The following is a 17,924-nucleotide window of genomic DNA, read 5'->3' on the forward strand; positions in this document are numbered from 1 at the left end:
GGCGTCGATTCGTGATTTTATTCTAATGCGGAAACCACACCACACAAACACACCAAAACATTAAATGCCTTTGCGCAGTTTTGTATTTACATTTTAAATTTAAAATAAATCTATCTTTCCTAAAAGAAAACTACTATGGTACATATGTAACCACAACTTCACACGAGGAAGGGCATAAAATACCATGTGCACCAGAGCTTCCAGACTTCTCTTGTCCAGTGAGGCTCTGGTACCCAGAATAGGCATAAAAGTGCACAAATCTTAAAAGATGCCTTTACATAAACACTGTTATGCCAAGGGGTTGTAGATAAATAAAAAAACACTGGTAGTTTTACAAAAAAGTAAAAGTTTAAAACATTCAAGTTTAAAATATTTCTAAGAATCAACGGATTAAGAATGAGTGAAACGTTATAAGCATGGTCCACACCTTGAAATAAAACATCAAATATAAAGCTCTGGTTCATTTTCTATGATATCGGCTTTCAGTTGGGGACAAGTCTCTAAGGTTTGCCACCTCATGCGAAGAACGAACTTGATGTCTGTCAATGTAGTCATCTATGTTGAGTAGGAACACAGCAGTGCTGTCCGACATGTCCGTGAAGCTTGACATTTTCCTAAGTCCAGAAGAAGACTCGGAAACCTGCACCCCACCCTTCTCTGTTGGCTCGGATTTGACCGATCGCGGGGAGTTAACAACACCATTGTGTTCTTCGAAGTTCGTATTTGTTTTTGGGTCGAGCCGACTTCGCTGCTGCTCCGCGTACAAAGAGCTTAACGAGCGTCGCTGCTCGATGGTCGGTCTTTCAACAGCCCTAAGCTCCCTCGCGCTGTCATCCCTAGTAGCGGATGACTTGAAATTAACCTCCTTTAGGAGATTCGGTAGGATTGTTGGAATGCGAGATATGTCCATTGACTGATTGTGTGAGAGATTGCCCGCGTTTCCCTTCCCTGGGATTGCGGTTGACGCTCTTGGGAGATTAACCGGTGAAGTCGATTCTCGTCCATGGCGGCTTACAGAATGATCTGTCTTCTGCAGCCAGGAATAAGTCGAAAAACTAGGATCGTAATTACTTGAATCACTTTGTTTGTTCGATCGATAATCCAAGTTTAGTCTACTTTCCAGCTCTTGAGTAGTTTTCTTGTCTACCCTCACTTTTCCGGCTGAAATTCGGTTCAACTCCTCCTCAAGATTCCTACCCCAATTCTTCTCCGCTACTTCAAATGCTGTTTCAGACTCAGGACTATAAAACTCGATATCAGAATCATCCTTGGAGTCAACCTCCCAGTAAAAAGTGTCGTCAATGTTCGTTGGAAGGTCTAGTTCTAAGCCGAGGTCCTCTTCATCTAATTCGATCTCAAGATGAGGAACGTAAGTATGGACTTTGTGTTGTTCATTAGGAAGCCGACAGAAGTCTCGTAAAAGTGGGTCTTCGCGATTCGACATTCTGTTTCTTGGTGAATAGTACTCATTAGTGTATGTTTGACTAACTCTGTCACTACCAGATGGGTATTCGCGCGTTTTTCTGGATAATGATTTGAGATGATCCAAAGGCTGACAATCATTTACGCTCTCAGGGCTTGAATGGTATCTTGGGCTAGCTTTGTCGATCTCGAAAGATCTAGATATAAGTCCGCTAATGCGCGAGGCAGTACTGCTTCCTGAATCGTTCAACTTTCTGCTTTCATTGTATTTCAACTCATTTTCTAAGACCCTCTCTTTCTTTTTGAGTGTGTCAACCCATTTCTTTTCCAGAGCTTGCCTCTCTGTCGACAACTCCTTTTCCAGCCTGTCCTTCTCCTTTAATTTTATCTGCAGCTGCTGACTTTCGGCGACTTTGCGCTCCATTTCGACTTTCTCTTGACTCAGCTTCTGCTGAAGGTCGCTTATTTGCTTGCGCTTCAACGACAGAATTCTCTTCTCGCGTTGCAAGTTTTCTTCCAGAAGATTCTCATAGTACTTAGACCTTGCCTCGTCTCCCGGGCTGGTGCTAGAAGTTATGTGTGCCATCTGCCGGAGCAACTTGTCCTCTATGACTTTGTGTTTCTCTCTAAGCTTTTGCAACCGGTCGACAAGTAGGCGCCGCTGCTCCTCCAGGTGCCGAAGCTGGCTCGTTAACACCTCTTGGATCCGTCTGTCTGCGAACTCCGCCGACCGGATCTTTTCTTTGATGTCCTTTATCATGTCCTCAATCTCACGAATGTGGGACTGGATCTCTTTTTCCTGCTTTGCTTTAGTCTCGCGTAGTGCCTGCAGCATGCCGGAAATAGCGTCTTTTGTGAGTGGCTTGTCAGGAGAAGCGTTAGGCTGCAAACATTCGTTTACCGACGACAATCTACTATCTCCATACTTTGTTTTCAGATCCAGAAGCTCTTCCCTTAACTTAAGTTCTAACTGGTTCCTCTCCGACATCAAATGTTCCATAAATTTCATGAGCTGAGAAAGGCGACCTTTGTCGCTGGCATCTGATCCTTCATTCCTCTCTGCAGTTCTTGAGGAAATAAACCTTTCTGTTCTTTTTAAGCTTTCATTTTCAACTTTCAGCCTCTCGTTCTCGTCTCTGAGTCGTTCGATTCGCTTACTATCAGCATCGTGAACCTTACGCTGTCTCTGCTCCCTTACGCTTTTGAGCAACTCGGCGTTCTCATCCCGAAGTCGTTTCAATTCCCCTTTCATGTAACCTTCTTCATCGTGATTTCTCGCAATTTCCTCTTCCATGCCTCTCATCTTCGACTTCAACGACTTGATGTACTTCTTCAGTTCGTCAACCTCTTGTCTTTTGTACCTTAGCTGATCTTCAATTGCTCTCTTGTTTTCGTCAAACTCCTCTTCCAAGAGCCGTTTTGTCGATTCGATCTTCTCCCATGCTAGCCTCTCGACGTTTTTGCCCATCTTACTCCTCAGCACTTCGAGGTCAAGCATGTGGCTTTCTGTCAAAGCCTTCGACGCATTTTCTTGCTGGACCAGACTTTCTAGGCGAACCATCAACTTGTCTAGTTCATCGGCATGATCCTTAGTCATTCTGTCTTGGCGCTGCTGGTACTCAGACTCGAGCTCTGCCTTCAATGACGCTATTTCGCTCTCATGCGTTTGCGCTGAAGTTTTTATGTCTTCTTGTAGACTGCTTAGTTTTTCAGTAAGAATCCTATTTTCCTTCTGCAGATCGGAGACATCAGATGACTCTTTACTTACAGTTGAATCCCTCTTAACAGCTGCTATCACTTCCAGCTGTGAGGACAACGTTTCAACTTGATCACGATATTTGACGATCTGCTGTTCTTGTTCCTGTATAGCGTTTTGTAACGTCTTTCGTTCAATTTCGTACTTTTCCTTCAAGCTCTCGGTTGCTTCTCTGTGTCTGTCTTCATGCTCTTCCAAGCACGTGCTCTTTTTATGAAGTTCACATTTTATTGCTTCTACTTCATTACATTTAATTTGTAATTGCGTTGTCAGCTTCTTAACCTCTTTCATGTGCTCGAGTTTTATCGCCTCTGTTCGATTGTTCATCTCCCTTTGATGCCCCTCTTCCAACTCAACCTCGAAATTGTTTTCAAACGCAATCTGGTTTTTCAGCAAGTTCAACTCATTCTCGTAGTGTCTTTTCAACCTTTCGTTTTCAGTTTGTAATATAACTATTTGTTCTGAAAATCCCTTTACTTTAGTCTCATTGACACTATCCAAACGTTGTTGAAGCTCTTCGATACTTTCTTTTTGTACCTCTGTTAATTTTTCAAGGGCAAGTACTTTGTTTTGCATCATATTCCGCTCGACCTCAACCTCCTTCTTGAATGATTGCAAAGTGAAGCAATGCTTCTCTTCATTTTCTCTGATGTTGGATGCGTTTTCGTCGTCCTTGAGCTGCCCGAGTTGTTCAAGGTTTGCAACCATTCCCTTGAGGGCCACCACCTCGATTTCTAACTCTTTTGTCTTTGCCATGTATTCCTGTTCCTTTTTAGCAAATATATCTTCATAATTCATTCTTAAAGTAGAATTCAGTTCTTCGTGCTCTTTGAAAAGTTCCTCTTTCATGCGCTCCACACTTGACATGTTGTCCGAGTTCTGTGCTTCCCTAACTGATTGCAATTCCTTTTCTAAACCAGCTGACTTACATTTCTCAGCTTCCAGCTCCTGTGATGTTTCCCTGATGAGGGTATCCCGTTCTGCCACCCTTTCGTCCATAGTATTAGACAAACTCACAAGCTTTTGACTTAAGTCATCTCCTTTATGGATAGCATCGTCTAGCTCTTGCGCAAGCTGGTCAATTTTCCCATCGTACATCTCTATGACAGCTTGCTTCGCTTTATCCATGTTATGAATATTTCGCTGAAGCTTAGCGGTAGACGCTTGCGATTCTTCCAGCTCTTTTAAAAGTCTGGTATTTGACTGTTGTAACTCATCGAGTTTACGCTCAAGATCATTGACTCGCTCCTCTTTGGTCGAGGCTTCTTCCTCTGCTTTGTCATTCGATGCGGGGTTTTTGTCTTGTACCTGACGCTTATCACTTATCTTTTCCTTTAGAACATCGACCTCTTCGCAACGCTCTCGCAAGAGTTCCTGTAATGTTTCAACCAAGGCGCCTCCACCTTCAACTTCTTTCCTCATTTTATCCAACTCTCTACTCTTTTCTTGGAACTCTTCTTTTAGCCTTTCGATTTGCTCCTCCCTTTCTTGCAACGTTTGTTTGAGTTTTTCAGTTTCAACACTTCTTTCTTTTAACTCACCTTCTAAATACGTTACTTTATGAAGAAGCTCTTGAACTTTCTCGCCATTGTTGTTTCTATCCTTAAGATTGGAAATCTCCTTTTCCAGGGCTTTTATCTTGTCTTCATAGCTCTCAATGACTTTCGGATTATCGGTTTCTTCGCTTTGTTTTGACTGTCTTTCAAGTTCTTTGAGCTTTTCTTCCATTTGCTTCACCCTTTCAATGTCCTTCTTCTGTTTGGTTGTTACGCCTTCAAGTAGTTTAACTTTTTGGCTGAGCTGATTATTCTGGTTCATTAGCTCTTTGTTCTTGCTCCTTTCAGAAACCAACTCTTCGTAAATAACTCTAAGCTTTCCTTCATATTCCTCCTTTAGCTTCTGGCGTTTTGCTCCAGCTTCTTTTGCCAATTGTTCCCTTTTCTTTGCAATTTGCTCCTCAAGTTCCTCTTTTAGTGATTCAAGCTCTTTCTCGTGCTGGCTCAGCAGGACGCCAAACTTATCATGACCTTCGTATTCCAACTCTTCGATTAAGGACTTGTACCTATCATTCTCCTTTTGCAGTTCCTCAATGTGATCCTTGTATGTCTGCGTATCTTCCGTTACACTCTCTGTACTCGTGTTTCCTGTCTCGCTCTTTAATCGCTCAACCTCTTGAACTAGACTGACAATTTCCTGCATGTGTCTGTTGTTTGCGAGTTCCAGTTCACCATTATTCTGTTTCTGAGTCTCGATATCGTCCTTGAGATTTGCAATTAAAAGCTCGTACTTTACTTTGATGTCATCAAGACTACTAGCTCCCTTCCTGTTTTCATCTTCCAAAGCCTGAACTTTTTCTTTCAGTTCAGCAACTTGAAAATTGAATTCGTCAGACTGCTTTTTCTTTTCCTGTAAGATATTGCTATTCGACTCTTTGACGGACTCAAGTGTGGCCTTGAAAGCTTGGAGTTCATGTTTTAAATCTCTGTTTTCATGTAAGAGCTGTTTGATCTCCTCATTTACCACACCTTCCTCATTTTCCTGTACGCTTCCAATTTTTTTAGTAAGATCTGAAATCTCCTCTCCATGTGAGGACTTCAACTGCTCCTTTTCGATCTCAATCTCCATTACCCTCCGTTTTGACAGTTGCAGCTCCTCCGAAACTTGTTCCAGTTTGCTTTCGAGTTGGTTCTTGTCTTTACGAATAGCCTCAAAATCCTTATCTTTCTTAGCTGCGTTTTCTAATGCATTATTCAAGTTAGAATGAAGTTCCTCCATTTGCTCAAAATGTTTATTCTCCATAGCCCTCTTCACCTCGGTCAGCTCGTAACAGTTGGCAGTGGCATCTTCCAAGTCTTTCTCCAGATCAGCGACTCTATCGGTCAACCCTTGAACTTCCGATGTCCGCTTATCCACTAGAGACAGCTTTTCTTTTTTCTCATTGAGGTACTTTTCTTGTGTTTCTTGTAACTCTTTTTCCAAGCATTGTAGTTTCTCGGAAAACTTTTCAATTTCTTCAAAATGCTTTACTTCGATGTTTTTCTTTTCCTCCTCCAGTTCAACGTTTGTACTTTGAGAATCACTTAAATCTTGTTCAAGCTGTGCTATCTTTATCGCAGTCTCCGAGTCAACCTGACCTCCCTCTAGCTCAAGACACCTCCTACGACTTTCCTCGAGATCGTTTTCAAGCTCTTTTATCTTTTCCGTCAAAGACTCAACCTTTTCCGTAAGCCTATTGTCCATGGCTCGCTTGGCTTCTTCAAGCTCTGCGCAATTAGAAATATAAGATTCCAGTTGTTTAGAAAGATCATCCACAATTACACTTAATTCCTGCCTCTCTGCCGCCAGCTTGTCGAAATTTTCATCTTTCTTTTTATTCGAGCTTTCCAACGTTTCTAGCTTTTCCTTCGAGAGCTTTACTTCATCCTCATACGCTTGCATCAGCGCCGATTTCTCCTCCCCCAGTTTCTCCGCTTTTTTCATATATATGTTTACCTCTTCCTGGAGAGTTCTCACCTCTCCCTCTTCCATTTCGTCGTATTTTCTTTTCATATTTTCGAGTTGGGCTCCATAGTTCTCCACTAACATTCTGTTGCCATCTTCCAACTCCTTGACCTTTGCTTTGTAAATCTGTAGCTCATGTTCAAGAGTCTTCATCCCCTCTTCCTCGATGTTTTCTGTCATTTTATAACGCTCCTCCACTTCGTCCATTTTGTTTTTGAGCTCGGAAAGGTCCCTTTCGTACTTCTCCATAAGTTCCTTGTTCTCCTGTTCCAGCTCTTGACATTTACTCTTGTAAGGCTGCAGTTCGTCTTTGACCAGCGATAGCTGTTTCTCGAACTGTTCCTTTTGTTGAGCCTCAAATACTTCTTGGTTTCTTTGCTGAACCTGTTCCATCTGAAGCATTATTTCAGAGACTTCGCTTTCGTATTTCTCCTTCAAAGTACGATTTGTTTCCTCGAGCTCTGATCGACCCTTGACAATATCCTCCTCGTATTGCTTTCTAAGAGTCCGCTCAACTTTATTCACCTTTTCATTAAGCTCTCCTTGGTACTTCTCTTTCAGCTCCTTGGCCTTCTTCTCCACCAATGCCTTACACTGCTTCTTCAACTCGTCTTCGATAAACTTCACTTCTTTTTCTTTTTCGGCTTTGAACGCCTGCACTTGCATCTCTACGTCCCCAAGTTTGGCTTCGTAGTCGGCGACCTTTGCCCTCTCCGCGCTTAGCTCCTGCTCGAGACTTTCGACCTTAGACTGAAACTCCTCTTTGATGACAAACACCTGTTGCTGGGTGGTGTCCACCTCGATGTAAGATTGCCGTCTCTCCTCTGACAACCCTCGCATTCTTTGCATCAGATCTGTTATCTCCTCGGCGTGATCATTTTTGAGGGACTGAATCTGTTCTTCCATGTCGACGGTAACCTGCAAAAGTAGGTTAGGCATTTGTATAGCGCAAATGGACATTACGACATACCATATCCGCTTCACAAATAGGGCATATTACAATTACAAGTATGTGTGTCAGTAGGTAAGCACTTTCACTGAAGATGATGCTACAAGACAACATCCCAAACAACTCTATTACGTTGTCCTTGTACACGTTGATGTACTCTGTGTAGCGAGACAAAACCGTCTGAGCTTCATCGAAAAAGGAGGGGCCCAAAGTCTCCAATGTAAAAAGACAGGATTTTACCCAAATGTAAAAGTCACAAGCTGACCTAAGCCGTATCAAAACCCGGGTCCCCCGTCGTTAGAAACGCAGCCCAAAACCAATGTGAAAATACCTAAACCCTAGCTCTCCTAACCTGCTCCAGGTCCGACTGGTGCTGAGCGCGGATCTGCCGCTGCATCGCCAGGATTTTATCCTCGTAGTCATTCCGTTGTCGCTCAAACTGCTGCTCCCAATCCTCCTCAATCCTGTGCACATTATCGTCCAACTCATTTTGAAACTGCTCCTTTAGCTTGTTGGTAAGGTGGTCAACCTGTTTCTGATACTGCGCATGGATGCGTTCCAACTCTTCAGCCATGCTTCCGTCCTTGATTGTAACTCGCATTAGCTCTGGGTGATCCCTATCCTCCGAGCTCTCGCTTAAAGAGCCATTCATTCCAGCCGCCTCGTTGTATCCTATGTCACCGTTCGCCACAAACTCTCCCGCTTCAATCGAGTTACTCCGCGAGGATTGCTGCTGCATCGAGAGCTTCCTGAGCTTATCCACTTCAGCGTTGGAGCGCTCTAACTGACTCAGTAAGTCGTCGATCTCAGTACGATGCTGGTGTATAAGCCGATCTTTCACCGCTAGAACCTCACGACGGAATTTCGTCTCTTCCTGCTCTAGTCGATGCTCCATACTCTCTTCCAAATCGGCCATCTTGCTTTTTAAATCGTCGATCTCCTGTATTCGTTCTGTTAGTTCAGAATCCCTCGCATCACTCTCTCCTTTAGCCAGCCGCTCCTTCAATTCCTCCACTTCCCTCTCATAGTTCGCCTTCAATTCCTTCATCCTCTCCTCTACCAAACTCTCAGTATCGCTATTTTCTAGTTTATCAAGCTGCGCTCTCAGCTCTTCAAGCTCAGACTCGTGTTTCTCTTGCTCTGATTCCATTTCCATTTGCGTTCTTAGCAAATTCTTCTGAAGCTTGTTGATATGGTAATTCTTATCCTCGATAGTGTTTCTTAATTTTTGAATCTCACGTTCGCACTCCTTAATGTGTGTCTCGGTATTTCCAGAACCATTACTTGTAAAATGTTCAGAGAAACTTGAAGATAAGACAGCTAGCTCTTCGGCGTGTTCGGCTTGTAATTTGTCTTTTTCGCTGACCAACTCATCAATTTGTTTTTTCAGTTGTGACACTTCGGCTAAAAGACCGTCTCGCTCTTCTTTAATCTGAAAAAAAAAAAAGACGTAACCACTTCAATACTTGTTAATTCTAATATCAAATTATACAATTTTTCACCAAGTTAGTGATAGCTTTGCGAAAAACAGTTATACTAGAAAAACTGACACCTACGGCCTTCTCTATGGTATGATTTTAAAGGTTCAAAATTGAGAAAATGGATTTTAAAACATCCTTAGCTAATATAGAAATATATTCTATACAATTGCATATCCTAGTAAAAAAATTTTTGCCTGAACGCCAATAATTGTAATTTGAATTCAATGTTCTTGTGTTGCCATCAAAACTGTTACCGCATTTACACGAATAAATGCCTCACCTGAATAAGCGCCTCCGCTAATAACCCCCTTGAACCAAAACTATTTATAAGCGCCCCCACGAAAAAGCACCCCCTAGTTTTAATGTAACCGTGTGTAAAAGGACTTTCAAGAAAGAGACAAATACTTAGTGGATGTTCACATAGAATTATGCCACTAATTCAGAAATGTTGTCTATTCCCCCCCCCCCCCCTACAACGGCCAAAAGTCCACTTTCGGTTCTCAATAGACGTGCTATTTGGAAACAAAATAAATAGAGCATAAGCTAGTATGTCATCAATACATAAGTCAGACTATTCTGCAGCCAAATCCAACAATAAACGTCCCGTGGAGATAGTGCAAAGGCACTAAAAAACACTTTTGTTATTTCGGAGGTGGTCAGATTTTTGTCAGAAAACTCACTCATTCCCTCCACCCCCCGTCCTCCAGGAAAACTAGGTATATATATATATATATATTTTTTATGTCGCACCCTCCCCCCCCCCCCAAGAAAAATCTTGGGTATGGGCCTGTAAATTCCATTTGAGGAAGGTGGTATTAACTACTTGGTTATGACTTCTAGCAGGCTCGACCAATGTCAGATGAGCACCTACCGTTTGAAATTCTTGTTGTTTCCTTTCAAGCTCAGAAATTGAGGGTTCGGTGGTATTTATGGTGTTTTCCATGGCTGTGGCCTGTAGAGCAATAAGAAATGCCAGCATTGAAAAAAGGATTTTGCACAAATCCGACAGACTGCTCTATCTACAGGATAGGATGGCACAGGGGTGTGATCATCATCAAAAGGTAGAAGTGTTTACATCTTGGACTTCCTTGGCTACCATTAAACTCTGCTATTCACCACAAAGACACTGATGGTGTCAGTGATGATGAGTAATGCAGATAACTGTAAAAAAGTGAAGGTGTAGGGGAGAACAAGTTGTGGGGGAGAGCAAGGCATGCAATAGGCCATTCCAGCTATAAGCTTGTGCGCATACCCCAACCACCAGAATTCAGCAGTTACCTTTTTAAGCTTACACCAAATGAAACCTGTGCTTTATGATGGTAGTTGAAGTAGGTTTCCATGCTGTGTGAAAGGCATGCTTATAGCTGGAATAGCCAATTGACTAGCCTGCGTAGCAAGCCCTAAAGGTTGGAAAAAAAGGAGATAGAGACGAGATGCACACGCTGGATGAGGGGGGCTCGCAGCTGACCCCCCTTTTTTTTTGTATATCCAATTGGCACCACTCACACCAAGTAGACATTCAAGGCCTTGTAATATTACACACCCGTCATAAATTGCAGTTAAAGGGTGATATCGACAGCAGAATACATGGTATACAGAGGAAACATTATTTTACCTGTCTATGAGTGAAGAAAACTGGACACACAGTATTGTGTGCTTGTGTTTTTTTCTTATAAATGCAGCGTTTATGGTTGTCATATTGAAAGGTGTGAAAATAAAATAATCTGAAGCAGTATATAGTAAACTTAAGGTGAGGATTGTTAATAATTAAAAGACTTTAGGTGAGGATCAACCTATTCATTACTATCATATACTAAAAGCTAACACTAGCATTTTCACTAAAATACTAACTAAAATAGAACCAATAACACCATAGTATAAAGATGATTTTTTTTCACATTCATTTCTAAAATCATGGTTGAATTGCATTGTTGTAATGGTTTTTGGGAAGAAAACAAAGGCAATGACATACCGGGTATTTTCAGTGAAGTAAAATTAAAGAAAGTTATATTCTGGTATCATCCTAATAAGGAAATCCGATAAACATTATGCTCAATTTGAGGTTTCTCACCATTCATATAACCCCCACAGCTGATCAAACTCTCAATTACTCGTACAATACACAACTCCAGCGCTAAAATCAGCTCTAACTTATTAAATTGTATCGCATATGAAGAGAGAAAAACACACATTCAACTAAAGAAACCTGTACAAGAGTCAGCCTCGTCATGGCCTTCAAGTCTCGCCGATAGCATTTGACACGATTGTACCAAATTTGATATAGTAATCCGACAGATATACACCTAGGCTTAGGGGGCTATATGCGTCTATTCGAACTATGTAAATAAGACTAAACTGGAATAATTGCATTAGAAAGTTTAAAAAATAATGGAGTATTGTTGTTCACATTTTGCATAAGAGAATGACAGAATATCACTAAAAACGTTACAATACCAACACCTGCGTTATATAGACCTCAAGACACGAATAAGTCACATTCTGTAAAAGTCTCACTCTCAAGAGAGAAACAAGTAGTGCTACCATTAATCAAGAACTACAGTTACTCGTTGATAATAGTAGCGCACAAATAAATATGAAAAGTTTAATCGTTCAAATGACACACATAGAAAAGGCCCTACTTCGAGAATATAAATTGCATTAACGAGAGAATCATGTTTTGGAGTACATTACATCTTTGAACACATCTTATTGTAATAAGAAAACTCGAGCGATGAACGAATATATTAACGAAACATAAAACTTCTGTTTATATACACCCGTATAACTTGATATCTTGTAGTTACAACGCGTGATGGATAATAAGTGCTACGGTTTATCTAGGTATTGTGAAATGCTAGCGCTAGTATTGGTGACATTGCCTGACAATTCGAGATCCATGTTGACCGCCATGTTTTGAATTTTGATCAAGCCTCGAATGATAGCGTTGCTAAATGACGGTAGAATTCGGTTATTTCTCAACTGGTGGTTCGAATCTACATGGGACTACACTCACCTTCTAACCTATCAACGGTTTTGGACGCCATTGTCACGAGTGATAACGAAAGTAGGGCTACAACTGTCATCCAAAAATTACGGCCACCACAACAATTGCCAACAGCAATGAGTCCGGTGATCTTTGGCTTCAAAGGAGAGCGATTGGCTCCCGCGCGCACTTCGTCTCGAATGACTAACGAAGTATAGTGAAACCCGAGTCGCTCTTATTAACCTTGTAACTGCAGCGAGTGTTGTGTCACACACAGGGGTAACACAAAAATACGAATCTCCGAGAGTACAGACTAACTGGAGAGGTGTTACGCAAAGCCTTTCCAACGTGTTAATTTCTGTGGAATGTAAACAATAAACTTTCGCCCGAGCGCTAGTCTTACCTTGGTAAAGCGATGATTGGTATTTGTTTTCTTGCTTTAATCCCCAAGCCAGCTCGTCAAAACACTGTTTTTCCACACACCATCTGCTTTATAGAACAAAAATCCAGGCCACGTTACTTTTCGACGTTTGGAATTTGCAGACGTTTACGATATTGAATCCTTACGTGGAAACAGTGCGGAATTCGATTACATTACCTCTGGTAATCTTTTAATGCTTGCAGTATTTTTAGTTGGTAGCAGCACCATTATCTTTAGCGCTGAGGACACTTTCCGAGATTTGTAATCGTTACAGAAGTAGTCATGCCGCCAGCTCAGGGATGAGCCAATCAAAAGTTCTTCTTGACTGTCAATTCATTTGTACTTTTTTCATTGTTTTCTGATTTTTTCTCTAAACAATGAACACACAAGCTTTTTGATCCGCCTAACTGTCAGCGAATGGAAATATCAAAGGATCTGTCATTTTAGTGTCACTGAAGAAGAAGACTCTTTTCTCTGATCTAGAGGAAAGCAAACAATTTTAGCGTGCCCGCCGTTCAGCGAGAAACAAGAACAAACTCGGCATAATAATTTTTCAATATTATTTTCATTTATGTTTTCTCTATATGGACACAGGAAATGCGCGCGATTATTTGGAGAAAAACACTTTACACCTCCGTACAAATCCATCGAAGTAAACTAGAGAATAATATGTTTTCACTCGCCACAAACCGCAGTGATAGACAAAGATAGAAATTGCACAGTTCCAATTGACAGCGCTAGACACAACAGTACAAGCTATTTACCACCTGGATAATTTTGCGCATGACAAAATTCAGAAGTGGTGGGAAAAAGTGCCGTATTGAGTAGTTCGAACCAAAAATTAATTCATCTGCATTTCACCCCACCCGTTACTCTGAACACCGCTAAGTGATTCATATGTTTCATATATCCTTACAAGAGGGCATAAGATAAGAGAGGGACACTTTGGTATTACCCGCGCGCCAAGTCGATTCCCATGCTGGGTATTTTTTCAGTAACCACCACCCCACCACTGCGCGTGAGGATTTTCTCATTTTATTTTGCCCTACTCCCCCGCGGGTTGCGTGTTGTTGTGCTTCCAACTCGATAGAAAAAAAAGATCATGAAGAAAAAAACAAGTCTAACTTTAGTAAGCAAGATTGGCAAATATACTCACAAAAAGCCAAATCCCTGAATAGTTTGACTGTTTTGTTTGTCTGAGGGGCGAAGTCAAGTAAAGAAGACAGAAAATATCGACAAGGGATAAAATGGCTGTGATACCGCGTTTGATTCAAATCCCGACTCCAGCTTGTATAATAAACTTAATAGTTATAGAAATGTCTAGAAACAACATCAACAAAGTACAGTAATATCTCCCTATCTATTTTCTCACAATTAGAGAAGCTCATATACTTCAGCTTGCTGGCTTTGATCATCACAAAAATGCATTCCCTCGCTACAAAGACAGTTTTATGAAATATATTTTTTTGGATTCCTTCTGAATTCACCGGAATATTCACAAAAATCAATATCATATCTAAATTACAGATTTCGTTTGACCATTAGGAAGATAATCAATGTTGAGAAACCACGAAGAAGCAGCAAGTTAGAGCGGAAGCGGTGTTGAACCCGTTTGAAGCACGAGGTTTTCCGCTTTTCATTTTGAATGAAGTCTCTTTTTATAAGTTTTCGAAATCTTGCAATTCTCGAAGTACTACATTACCATAATGAAATTTTTGATGTTATTAGTGCAAATAGGGTGGTTCTTTTTTCTTTTTACTATAAGCACAAGTTGATTCTGCATTTTAGAACGCATCAGTACTAAAAAAGAATTTTTTCCTGCTATCTGAGCCTCGGCATGTTATCTCAGGCTAGACGTTCTTATAAAAAAGAGTGTATTCTCTTCGCAATAATCCAATATTTTACTAAAATCCAAGAACATTTTCGCCTTAAAATGCTCCAAAATTAAGAACGGCCCAGCCTCAACTGAATATTAGACGTTACACGTTCTTATAAAAAAGTGTATTTGACATTTTTCGATGAAAACAATACCAACAACAAATCATTTGTTTTCCCCCAATAACTCGATTCCCGCAGCTCGAACTAAAAACTTTCCTATGAGTTTCAAGTTATCCGAAGGAGGTTCAAGTAATCTGAAGGAAGTTCGAGTTTTCGGAAGGAGGTTCGAGTTTTCCGAAAGACGATCGAATTATCTGGAGGTTCGGGTTATATCCGTAGGAAGTTCGGATTTTCGGAAGGAAGTTCGAGTTATCGGAAGAAGGTTCGAGTTATATACGAAGGAAGTTCGAAATTTCGGAAGGTTCGAGTTTTTGGAAGGAGGTTCGAGTTATTGGAAAGAGGTTCAAGTTATTGGAAAGAGGTTCGAGTTATCGAAAGGAGGTTCGAGTTATCGGAAGGAGGTTCGAGTAATTGGAAGGAAGTTAGAGTTATCCAAAGGAGGTTCGAGTGATTGGAAGGTTATTTATCTGAAAGATGTTCAAGATATCTGAAGGAGGTTCGAGTTATCGGAAGGAGGTTTCAGTAATCAAAAGTCAAATGTACTTGCATCTATTATCTATACCACCAGGGACGCACCTAAGGGGGTGTGCAGGGTGTGGCCAATTCCCCCTTGACCGCATAAAAGTGAATCATTTCTTATAAATGGATTGTGAAATATTATTCCTTTTTCATATGATATCTAATGAGTACATCCCTTCTGCACATGACCACTGCCTAGAATTAGAAGAAAAAAAAAACTAACATCACTTTTAACCTATTCTGTCTTTTTTCTGCTTCTATGTGATTTCCATAAAGACAGAAATAAACCAATGTTTAAACCAGTAATAAAAATCATTGCTAGTGTTGACAGAGCCAAATGAAATAATTGAATATTCTTTCAGTTTCATTAGTGCAAAATATGACACCCAAACAGTACTAAAAAATCTAAACACCACAAAAGTAAAAAACAATACAAAGCTGTTTAAAAGATACAGTTTCTGGTTCGGGTGGTAACCATGGAATATAAGAAGTCTTCTTGAGTGCAAGAACACACTATTTACTTCAAACAACAGAGAGAACACATCAAACCCAAAATACTTCTGGGAAGCTACAGCTAACGACAAGGCCTGCACACCTGTAGGATGAAAGAAATTACGATAATCAAGGGGTTAAGAGAGCAGATTTTTGGAAGAAAAAAAGGATGTTTGAAAAAAAAATTTTCATGATAATTTGCAAAAGATGGGCAGGTTACTGTTGCTAGACACAAAGGTTTTTCCTGAAGCATGCTTGGAGGAATTGTGGCCAGCAAAGCTGCATAAGCACAAGGTTTTGGATATATATGTGAATCAAACTACTTAATATTTTATTATTTAAAAAAATTAATACCAAAAAATTATTTGTTATTCAGACATACAAATAAAAAAATGCTGGTTTTGGTTGCGGTGCATAGTCTCCTATGCAGTCAGTTTGACTGCTGTCCAGCAATACGCTAAGCTCTGTGACAACCTGATTTTTCCAAGCTGAGCATTCCTTTTCATTTTCAGAAGATGCATTTGTTTCACCAAGCAGCAAAAAATGTTACCCTCTACCAATTATATTCCCTAAAATTTGACAGCTTTGTTTGATTCAAGCTCTAAATCACATTTTCATTATTTTAAACCATGCAAAGGGAATTTGTGAAAGAATGCTGCAAAATAACAAATACTTTGTGAGCAAAAAAAGAGTGAATTGTGTTGCACTAGTCCAAAAAATTTGTCCTAAGCATTATAATGGCTACTCAAAAAGGCATAAGTGAACTAAACACAGTGACTGTAGTCTCATTTTTATACTACAAGTCAAACCACAGACACAGGACAATACCAATGGTCTATCTTACCACTATGTGGTGCACCAGAAGAGAGAGAAGTTGTTTAAAGCCCTATCCAAGAGGTCATGCCAGAAATAACCAGCAGAAAAGCATGTCAAGTAGTATGAGAACCATGTCCAGGTAGAAATGAGGTCAGATATTATGGCTGGCTCACTGAGAAAGCTGAAAAACACAAAGATTGGACATGATCAATGACAGGCACAAAGCCCATGAAGTAGGGGTGGGGAGGGGGGGGCTATGACAATACAGCTTGAATAGCAAGCACAAGATGATAATGGGTGTGTACACACCCAAAGGTGATGATGGGTAAGTACACCCTAAAAATAGGGGTGCTTGACACAAGTCTGCCATGTCAAACAAATACCTACCTACGTCCCGTCTATGTATAAATGTTAGTTGCCTCAAAGTAACTTTTGTCTCCGTTTGGATGAGGATTATGGTAAAATTGTGAATAAAGATTTGTTGATGGCAGTGTCTTAACAGGGGTGGTAAGGGTTATTTTTGTGATCTGTGAACAGCCTTGTTTGTTTATTGTAAATCGAGAAAAGGACAAATTGATAACCGTGATCTGTGATTGCTACCTTCGCTGTGATTCGTGAATGGCACAATTTGATCAGCTTAAATTTTGATCTACCCTATTTAAAAATTGTGACTTCCAAGTAAAGATTGATACTTGTCGTCAGTTTATCAGTTTATCATGAAACGTGATTTCCAATTTTTGAAACTAGTCAAACGTGCAGGGATCCACCTTACCAACCCTGTCTTAAGGACCCCAACAAAATTCTTGAAAAACTGAAAATGTATTTCCAGTGCTACCTCTTAGTGTTAAAAATTGCTTCGACCACACTCACCAGAAGTGCTGACGATCACCCTGTTTGTTTTTATAGGACCCCCTAAGGGAATCAATTTACTAAGCATAATAAACAAGTCACAAGGCAATTTTGTGAACAACTAACTGCTTCAAAACAAACTAAACAAAACTGCTAGCTGTGCAGGATAAGAGGTCACTGACATTCAAAAGACATGCACAATCTCAATTTCAGGGGCGTAGCCAGGGGGTGGCCTGGGGGCTCGCTTCTAGCAGCCAAAAATACAATAAATGCATCTAAAATACCGGAGAAAATGCCTTGAAAGTCCCTTTTGGGCCCTCTCCTGTTAAAAATACTGGCTACGCCGCTGAAGTTTAAGTGTTTTCAAAAGACAAACATATTTTCCTCAGTATAATGAGCAATTTCAACAAATTTGCATCTCAAAGCTCCCCTTGCTCGAGAAACCCATATAATGAAAAAAAAAAGGAAGAAATTTACATAAGTTAAAGTTACTCCACGAAGCAAGGGCTAGACAAGCTGATATCATAGAATGGAGGAAGGAGAGGGATGTGTTGTAGTACAGCCACTTCTTGCTGGAAGACCAACAAATACGGGTAGGATGTAACTGATCCCTCTAAACAACGCAAAAGATCCTAAAATCCAGCCAAAGCCAGAATACAAATCTTCCGCCATGTTTGAGCTCATTGACATTCGGTTTCCCTGTGTATCCGAAAAAGCTTCGTCACGGGTTGCCTTTA

At 40.6% G+C, this 17,924-nt stretch overlaps 2 protein-coding genes across 7 annotated transcripts; both read right to left on the minus strand.

Moving 5' to 3' along the window:
- LOC116618573 (trichohyalin) lies at positions 1-16,471 on the minus strand. 6 transcript variants are annotated; one of them, XM_048726988.1, is made up of 5 exons: positions 12,691-12,965; positions 12,496-12,578; positions 9,981-10,061; positions 7,981-9,060; positions 1-7,597 (listed from the first exon to the last, which is right to left on the minus strand). In XM_048726988.1, the coding sequence occupies exons 3-5, from the start codon at positions 10,050-10,052 to the stop codon at positions 461-463; spliced, it is 8,289 nt and encodes a 2,762-aa protein (XP_048582945.1). In that variant the 5' UTR covers positions 10,053-10,061; positions 12,496-12,578; positions 12,691-12,965; the 3' UTR covers positions 1-460. The 6 variants fall into 6 exon arrangements, with proteins under 6 accessions (XP_048582945.1, XP_048582946.1, XP_048582950.1 ...); XM_048726989.1 differs by having other exon boundaries at positions 12,496-12,581; XM_048726993.1 differs by lacking the exons at positions 12,496-12,578; positions 12,691-12,965 and adding an exon at positions 16,367-16,471.
- LOC116618537 (TLC domain-containing protein 2) lies at positions 15,148-17,859 on the minus strand. The gene is made up of 4 exons (XM_048726131.1): positions 17,846-17,859; positions 16,370-16,519; positions 15,743-15,801; positions 15,148-15,625 (listed from the first exon to the last, which is right to left on the minus strand). Exons 1-4 carry the CDS (start codon positions 17,857-17,859, stop codon positions 15,288-15,290), a joined length of 561 nt encoding a protein of 186 aa, XP_048582088.1. The 3' UTR covers positions 15,148-15,287.
- Between the last annotated feature and the right edge of the window lie 65 nt (positions 17,860-17,924).

Source organism: Nematostella vectensis, chromosome 4 (genome assembly GCF_932526225.1).
Source record: "Nematostella vectensis chromosome 4, jaNemVect1.1, whole genome shotgun sequence".
In the NCBI taxonomy this organism is placed as follows: Eukaryota; Metazoa; Cnidaria; class Anthozoa; order Actiniaria; family Edwardsiidae; genus Nematostella; species Nematostella vectensis.